This window comes from Salvelinus alpinus, chromosome 28 (assembly GCF_045679555.1).
Source record: "Salvelinus alpinus chromosome 28, SLU_Salpinus.1, whole genome shotgun sequence".
NCBI classification, from domain to species: domain Eukaryota; kingdom Metazoa; phylum Chordata; class Actinopteri; order Salmoniformes; family Salmonidae; genus Salvelinus; species Salvelinus alpinus.
This window is the reverse complement of record NC_092113.1, coordinates 43,229,458-43,239,129: the sequence shown is the minus strand read 5'-3', so window position 1 is coordinate 43,239,129 and position 9,672 is coordinate 43,229,458. Positions and strand designations below refer to the sequence as shown.

The 9,672-nt window shown below is 43.3% G+C and overlaps 1 protein-coding gene across 1 annotated transcript in view; it reads right to left on the bottom strand.

Annotated features, from left to right (window-relative positions):
• Positions 1-443, bottom strand: part of tmem81 (transmembrane protein 81) — a 21,953-nt gene extending 21,510 nt beyond the window's left edge. Inside the window, exon 1 of the mRNA XM_071373249.1 lies at positions 137-443. Coding sequence (XP_071229350.1) covers positions 137-412 — 276 coding nt within the window. The 5' untranslated portion in view covers positions 413-443. The remainder of the gene's footprint in view (positions 1-136) is intronic.
• Between the last annotated feature and the right edge of the window lie 9,229 nt (positions 444-9,672).

The following is a 9,672-nucleotide window of genomic DNA, read 5'->3' as shown; positions in this document are numbered from 1 at the left end:
ACAGACCAGGACAATAGACCAGGACAACAGACCAGGACAACAGACCAGGACAACACAATAACATCAGTGACTTATTTCCATTGTGGTCCCAATGTATTATTATTTGCGAAAAAACATTTACGGCGAGATTATTCACCTGCAGACCACACTGCCAGGAGTCCACACAGCGGACCTTCCGGACATGGCAGTCCTTCTCATCCCCGACCTGGCCCTCTCTCAGTGGGCACAGCTCCTGGGTGCGCAGGCCCACACCGCAGGTGGTGCTGCAGGGAGAGTTGTGTATGATGACCTCTGCTGGAACGTTCTTCAAGTCCTCCAGGTCAGCAAGGGACAGGGGGTTAGGGGTAGGGCTGGACAAGCAGAGGAGGAAGGACCAGGAGACGAGGGACATGGACAGACCCCAACTCCCCATCTCTGTGTCTCTGTATCTGTCTCTATAAATGACTGCACTGTGTGGAGTGAATAAGGGAAGATACTGTTATTTTAAAGTTATCTATTTCAATTAAATATACATCCAAAATTCTAAAATGGAACAGCTTACAATCCATTCCGTTATTGTGACATCACAACATCGTGGAAGTTCTGGAACTTTGAATGGAAAGAAAATCAAAAGCTTCAGGGTGACAGTGGACACAGGGTGTTTGTCTGCCACCTAGTGTTCATAACCTGTAGTGCCATGACCCATGGGTCAGAAAGTCTCTAAAACACTGAGTTTAGAAAACCATTAGGAACACCTTCTCTTTCCATGACAGAGACTGACCAGGTGAATCCAGGTGAAAGCTATGATCCCTTATTGATGTCTCTTGTTAAATCCACTTCAATCAGTGTAGATGAAGGGGAGGAGACAAGTTAAAGAAGGATTTTTAAGCCTTGATACAATTGAGACATGGATTGTGTATGTGTGCCATTCAGAGGGTGAATGGGCAAGACAAAATATTTAAGTGCCTTTGAACAGGTTATGGTAGTAGGTGCCAGGCACACCGGTTTGAGTCAAGAACTGCAACGCTGCTGGGTTTTTCATGCTCAACAGTGTCCCGTGTTATCAATAATGGTCCACCACCCAAAGGACCTGCAGCCAACGGTCGAAAATGAGTGGTCAGTGGTCAAAAATGGTAATTGATGAAAGAGGACAAAGGAGACTGACAACAGAGCATCTGTGGTTTGAGATGGAACAAACTATTCGAGTAGAGATCCACTACCAGCCAACTTGTATCTAGCTAAATGTCTGTCCTGTATGATTCCTGCAGGTTATCACAGTGTGTCTGTCCTGTGTGATTGTCTATCCTGTGTTATTCCTGCAGGTTACCAGTGTGCCTGTCCTGTGTGATTCCTGCAGATTATCACAGTGTGTCTGTCCTGTGTGATTCCTGCAGGTTATCACAGTGTGTCTCTCCTGTGTGATTGTCTGTCCTGTGTGATTCCTGCAGGTTACCACAGTGTGTCTGTCCTGTGTTATTCCTGCAGGTTATCACAGTGTGTCTCTCCTGTGTGATTGTCTGTCCTGTGTGATTCCTGCAGGTTATCACAGTGTGTCTCTCCTGTGTGATTGTCTGTCCTGTGTGATTCCTGCAGGTTACCACAGTGTGTCTGTCCTGTGTGATTGTCTGTCCTGTGTGATTGTCTGTCCTGTGTGATTGTCTGTCCTGTGTGATTCCTGCAGGTTACCACAGTGTGTCTGTCCTGTGTGATTGTCTCTCCTGTGTGATTCCTGCAGGTTATCACAGTGTGTCTGTCCTGTGTGATTGTCTGTCCTGTGTGATTCCTGCGGGTTATCACAGTGTGTCTGTCCTGTGTGATTCCTGCAGGTTATCAGTGTGTCTGTCCTGTGTGATTGTCTGTCCTGTGTGATTCCTGCAGGTTATCACAGTGTGTCTGTCCTGTGTGATTGTCTGTCCTGTGTGATTCCTGCAGGTTACCACAGTGTGTCTGTCCTGTGTGATTATTCCAGGTTATCAGTGTGTCTGTCCTGTGTGATTCCTGCAGGTTATCACAGTGTGTCTGTCCTGTGTGATTCCTGCAGGTTATCAGTGTGTCTGTCCTGTGTGATTAGTGCAGGTTACCACAGTGTGTCTGTCCTGTGTGATTCCTGCAGGTTATCACAGTGTGTCTGTCCTGTGTGATTCCTGCAGGTTACCACAGTGTGTCTGTCCTGTGTGATTCCTGCAGGTTACCACAGTGTGTCTGTCCTGTGTGATTCCTGCAGGTTATCACAGTGTGTCTGTCCTGTGTGATTCCTGCAGGTTATCACAGTGTGTCTGTCCTGTGTGATTCCTGCAGGTTACCACAGTGTGTCTGTCCTGTGTGATTCCTGCAGGTTATCACAGTGTGTCTGTCCTGTGTGATTCCTGCAGGTTACCACAGTGTGTCTGTCCTGTGTGATTAGTGCAGGTTACCACAGTGTGTCTGTCCTGTGTGATTAGTGCAGGTTACCACAGTGTGTCTGTCCTGTGTGATTAGTGCAGGTTACCACAGTGTGTCTGTCCTGTGTGATTAGTGCAGGTTACCACAGTGTGTCTGTCCTGTGTGATTCCTGCAGGTTATCAGTGTGTCTGTCCTGTGTGATTAGTGCAGGTTACCACAGTGTGTCTGTCCTGTGTGATTAGTGCAGGTTACCACAGTGTGTCTGTCCTGTGTGATTCCTGCAGGTTATCACAGTGTGTCTGTCCTGTGTGATTCCTGCAGGTTACCACAGTGTGTCTGTCCTGTGTGATTCCTGCAGGTTACCACAGTGTGTCTGTCCTGTGTGATTCCTGCAGGTTACCACAGTGTGTCTGTCCTGTGTGATTCCTGCAGGTTATCACAGTGTGTCTGTCCTGTGTGATTCCTGCAGGTTACCACAGTGTGTCTGTCCTGTGTGATTCCTGCAGGTTACCACAGTGTGTCTGTCCTGTGTGATTAGTGCAGGTTATCAGTGTGTCTGTCCTGTGTGAATATCTTTTATATTAGACCCATCCCTACTACTCACTTAAGGGGTCGGCTCTCCCACAGCCACTAATGCATTACCAGCTGGATCTGGTCTACTTACATATTGATAATTGGGCTGGAAGAACATGTGAAAGAAGACATTTTAATTTAGTGCACACTGTGCACCCACCTACACATTTATATTACATATGTGGTGTTCAGGTCCACTGGACCCGAGGCTAATACAGGTGGGGGAAAAGTGTGTGTGTAGGTGAAAACAAGTAAAAATTTTACAAAAAGGTTTGCTGTGTGCTTTCACTCTGTCTTCCTCCTCTCTGGGCCTGCTGTTTCATCATAGCACCAATAACCTGTCTGTCTGTCTCCCTGCCTGTATGTCTGTCTGTCTCCATGCCTGTATGTCTGTCTGTCTCTCTGCCTGTCTGTCTGTCTCCCTGCCTGTCTGTCTGTCTGTCTCCCTGCCTGTCTGTCTGTCTGTCTGTCTCCCTGCCTGTCTGTCTGTCTCCCTGCCTGTCTGTCTGTCTCCCTGCCTGTCTGTCTGTCTCCCTGCCTGTCTGTCTGTCTCCCGCTTTTCTCACACTCTTTACCCTTTGTAGTGAAACTACACAATGTCTTGCAGGAGCCTGCACAATGTTATTACTATACATTATTTTGATACATTGTAAAAAAAAGTCTGTATTTTCCCACACTCTACCCCAGCCAGGTGTTAATTAAGGGAGGGACACAAACAAATAAATAGCTTTGCATGTGAGGCTCCTTACCACAATCAATCAGTACGGCAAAAATCATCTCTGCTCAGAGGGCCTTAGAAATAATTTCTGCAGAGAGAGAAGCTAGTGTGGAAGGAACGTCTTCCACTTTGGAAGATGAGGATCATGTCTCTGTCAATTCGGAGTCTGACAGTGAGTTGGAAGAAGAGGATGAGATTGACTCTCAGCCAGCCCCAGGTCCAGCCCGTCAGCAACCAGCCCCAGAACCAGCCTGTCAGCAGCCAGCTCATCAGCAGCTTGCAGGAGGAGAAATATGGGATGTAAAAAAAAAAGTGAAATTGAATGGTCTTCATGCCCAAGGACTGATCCACTCGGCATGGCTGCCGTGTGATAAGGATGCAACCAGGGCCGACGCGGATGGCGGTTACTCATGTGCAGGACATACAATCTTCTTTTGAACTGTTCATCCCAGATACCATCCAGAAAGCCATTCTGGACTACATTAAATTGGAGGGAAGGCGATGTTTTTGGAGAGAGATGAAAGGAGATGGACCAAAATCCTTTACATGCATACTTTGGGGTTCTTATCCTTGCTGGTGTTTTCAAAACCAATGGGGAATCCACTGAATCCCTTTGGGATGCAGAAACTGGCAGAGAACTTTTCCGTGTAACAATTGAAAAACTTCCACATTATTTCCAGGATTATCCACTTCGATAACCGAGACACCAGACCAGCTCGGTGGCAGAGAGCCACCAGACCAGCTCGGTGGCAGAGAGACACCAGACCAGCTCGGTGGCAGAGAGCCACCAGACCAGCTCGGTGGCAGAGAGACACCAGACCAGCTCGGTGGCAGAGAGACACCAGACCAGCTCGGTGGCAGAGAGACACCAGACCAGCTCGGTGGCAGAGATACACCAGACCAGCTCGACGGCAGAGAGACACCAGACCAGCTCGGCGGCAGAGAGACACCAGACCAGCTCGGTGGCAGAGAGACACCAGACCAGCTCGGTGCCAGAGAGACACCAGACCAGCTCGGTGGCAGAGAGACACCAGACCAGCTCGACGGCAGAGAGACACCATACCAGCTCGGTGGCAGAGAGACACCAGACCAGCTCGGTGGCAGAGAGACACCAGACCAGCTCGGTGGCAGAGAGACACCAGACCAGCTCGGTGCCAGAGAGACACCAGACCAGCTCGGTGCCAGAGAGACACCAGACCAGCTCGGTGCCAGAGAGACACCAGACCAGCTCGGTGGCAGAGAGACACCAGAACAGCTCGGTGGCAGAGAGACACCAGACCAGCTCTGCAGGCAGAGAGACACCAGACCAGCTCGACGGCAGAAAGACACCAGACCAGCTCGGCAGGCAGAGAGACACCAGACCAGCTTGGTGGCAGAGAGACACCAGACCAGCTCAGTGGCAGAGAGACAAGCTAGCTGCAATCAGGTCAGTTTGGGACAAGTGGGTAGACCGCCTTCCCCTGTTTTTACAACCCTGGACCCAACGTTACTGTTGATGAGCAGCTTATGCCGTTTAGGGGCCGCTGCCCCTTCAGGTAGTACATACCGTCTAAACCCGCAACATATGGAAGGAAGATCTGGGTGGAGCTTCCTCTCATTCTTTCTAGCTATTTCTATGGCGGATTTGCGGCCGCAATTTATGGATAATTCCACATATTTTGGAGATAACAATAGATGGCGAAGTCAAAGCCAGGCCAGTAGCTGCATCTGTGGAGAGGTTTTCTCTATGAATGCTTATGACAAATCCAGCTCCAGAACCAGCCTCAGAGCCAGCTGGTTAATCTTTTGAACACAGTATAGTAAAAAAAAAAAAAACATTAGAAGATGACATTAGCTAGCTAGATAAGATTAGCACATAGAGAATGATAGAGGCCTCTATTAGCTAAAAGGGACTTCCATCTTCATTGGTGTCACGTTCCTGACCTTATTTCCTTTGTTTAGTCTTTGTTTAGTTGGTCAGGACGTGAGCTGGATGGGTATATTCTATGTTATGTGTTTCATTGGTTTAGGGTTGTCTAATTGGCCTGATATGGTTCTCAATCAGAGGCAGGTGTTTTACGTTGTCTCTGATTGGGAACCATATTAAGGTAGGCTGTTCTCACTGTTTGTTTGTGGGTGATTGTTCCTGTTTCGTGCGTTATTTGTGTTTTATATATTCTCAAGTTCAGGACTGTAGCGTCGTTGGGTTTCGTTTTGTTTATTGTTTTGTTCGTCTTAAAAAAAGTATTCAAATAAATATGGATACATACCACGCTGCGATTTGGTCCTACTCTCCTTCAACCAACGACGAGAGTCGTTACAATTGGCTGCTCCCTTCCAGGTGACCTAGACTGAGTCATCAGGAGGGATCAGCCAAATCGTTAAGAAGAAAATGGACTACTTTAAAATGGAGATAGGCCTCAATTACGCCATCCTTTCACATACTTGTAAATGTAATGGCACAGATACAAAGGAAGAGTCCTCTATCTTTCTCTATGGGTTAGCAAAATAGCTAAATAGCTATTTAAAATAGCATACTGGCTAGCGACACTGACAGCTGTCAGCTAGTCATCCCCAGGACCACTGACAGCTGTCAGTGCCCTATTTGTACATGTTTACCAAATTCACGTGGAAATTCCCCCACCCAATTTGTGAATACGTAGCCTTCGTCATTCTTTCGGCGGTGGAACCTAAACGTGCATTTCCTATCTAGGACATGATCCTACGTCGAAACAGTGGCGGCAAGTTTCATTAAGCATTACAATACTCACACAACGTTACGAGGGAAAATAGACAACTGTGTGCAGTTCCCACATTGGCCCAGTAGATGGCAGTAGAAACTTGCAGCATCACAGCCTGGGATACCTCCTCCTCCAGCACTGTATTAAACACATGAGGCTGCTGAGGGGAGGACGGGCTCATAATAAAGGCCGGAACGGAGCCAATGGAAACCATGTGTTTGATGACATTCCACGTACTCCGCTCCGGTCATTACCACGAGCCCGTCATCCCCAATTAAGGTGCCAACAACCTCCTGTGGTATCAAAGCTACTATAAAATCAAATCAAATGGGATCTGTCACAAGCTTCGTAGACAACAGGTGTAGACTAACAGTGAAATGCTTCCTGACGGGTCCATTTCCAACAATGCAGGGTTCAAGGTAGGATAAAGATATGATCAAAAACAGAAAGTGACACAAAGTGACACAATAAATACACAGTGAATAATGAATATAAATAACGAGTAAAAATAACTATATACAGGAAGTAGAAAATAGCATGGGTATATACTGAGTGTGGAAAATAACATGGCTATATACTGAGTGTAGAAAATAACATGGCTATATACATGGAGTAGAAAATAACATGGCTATACACCGAGTGTAGATAATAACATGGCTATATACAGGGAGTAGATAATAACATGGCTATATACAGGGAGTAGATAATAACATGGCTATATACAGGGAGTAGAAAATAACATGGCTATATACAGGGAGTAGATAATAACATGGCTATATACAGGGAGTAGATAATAACATGGCTATATACAGGGAGTAGAAAATAACATGGCTATATACAAGGAGTAGAAAATAACATGGCTATATACAGGACGTAGATAATAACATGGCTATATACAGGAAGTAGAAAATAACATGGCTATATACAGGAAGTAGAAAATAACATGGCTATATACAGGAAGTAGATAATAACATGGCTATATACAGGAAGTAGATAATAACATGGCTATATACAGGAAGTAGAAAATAACATGGCTATATACAGGAAGTATATAATAACATGGCTATATACAAGGAAGTAGATAATAACATGGCTATATACAGGGAATAGATAATAACATGGCTATATACAGGGAGTAGAAAATAACATGGCTAAATACAGGACGTAGAAAATAACATGGCTATATACAGGAAGTAGAAAATAACATGGTTATATACAGGACGTAGAAAATAACATGGCTATATACAGGAAATAGATAATACCATGGCTATATACAAGGAGTAGAAAATAACATGGCTATATACAGGAAGTAGAAAATAACATGGTTATATACAGGAAGTAGAAAATAACATGGGTATATACAGGGAGTAGAAAATAACATGGCTATACACCGAGTGTAGATAATAACATGGCTATATACAGGAAGTAGAAAATAACATGGTTATATACAGGAAGTAGAAAATAACATGGCTATATACAGGGAGTAGAAAATAACATGGCTATACACAGAGTGTAGATAATAACATGGCTATATACAAGGAGTAGAAAATAACATGGCTATATCCCGAGTGTAGATAATAACATGGCTATATAGAAGGAGTAGAAAATAACATGGCTATATACCGAGTGTAGATAATAACATGGCTATATATAGGGAGTAGATAATAACATGGCTATATACAGGGAGTAGATAATAACATGGCTATATACAGGGAGTAGAAAATAACATGGCTATATACAGGGAGTAGATAATAACATGGCTATATATAGGGAGTAGAAAATAACATGGCTATATATAGGGAGTAGAAATAACATGGCTATATACAGGGAGTAGATAATAACATGGCTATATACAGGAAGTAGAAAATAACATGGCTATATACAGGAAGTAGAAAATAACATGGCTATTTACAGGAAGTAGAAAATAACATGGCTATATACAGGGAGTAGAAAATAACATGGCTATATACAGGAAGTAGAAAATAACATGGCTATATACAGGAAGTAGAAAATAACATGGCTATATACAGGGAGTAGAAAATAACATGGCTATTTACAGGAAGTAGAAAATAACATGGCTATATACAGGAAGTAGAAAATAACATGGCTATACACCGAGTGTAGATAATAACATGGCTATATACAGGGAGTAGATAATAACATGGCTATATACAGGAAGTAGAAAATAACATGGCTATATACAGGAAGTAGAAAATAACATGGCTATATACAGGAAGTAGAAAATAACATGGCTATATACCGAGTGTAGATAATAACATGGCTATCTACAGGGAGTAGAAAATAACATGGCTATATACAGGAAGTAGAAAATAACATGGCTATATACAGGGAGTAGAAAACAACATGGCTAGATACAGGAAGTAGAAAATAACATGGCTATATACAGGACGTAGATAATAACATGGCTATATACAGGAAGTAGATAATAACATGGCTATATACAGGAAGTAGAAAATAACATGGCTATATACAGGAAGTATATAATAACATGGCTATATACAAGGAAGTAGATAATAACATGGCTATATACAGGGAATAGATAATAACATGGCTATATACAGGGAGTAGAAAATAACATGGCTAAATACAGGATGTAGAAAATAACATGGCTATATACAGGAAGTAGAAAATAACATGGTTATATACAGGACGTAGAAAATAACATGGCTATATACAGGAAATAGATAATACCATGGCTATATACAAGGAGTAGAAAATAACATGGCTATATACAGGAAGTAGAAAATAACATGGTTATATACAGGAAGTAGAAAATAACATGGGTATATACAGGGAGTAGAAAATAACATGGCTATACACCGAGTGTAGATAATAACATGGCTATATACAGGAAGTAGAAAATAACATGGTTATATACAGGAAGTAGAAAATAACATGGCTATATACAGGGAGTAGAAAATAACATGGCTATACACAGAGTGTAGATAATAACATGGCTATATACAAGGAGTAGAAAATAACATGGCTATATCCCGAGTGTAGATAATAACATGGCTATATAGAAGGAGTAGAAAATAACATGGCTATATACCGAGTGTAGATAATAACATGGCTATATATAGGGAGTAGATAATAACATGGCTATATACAGGGAGTAGATAATAACATGGCTATATACAGGGAGTAGAAAATAACATGGCTATATACAGGGAGTAGATAATAACATGGCTATATATAGGGAGTAGAAAATAACATGGCTATATATAGGGAGTAGAAATAACATGGCTATATACAGGGAGTAGATAATAACATGGCTAT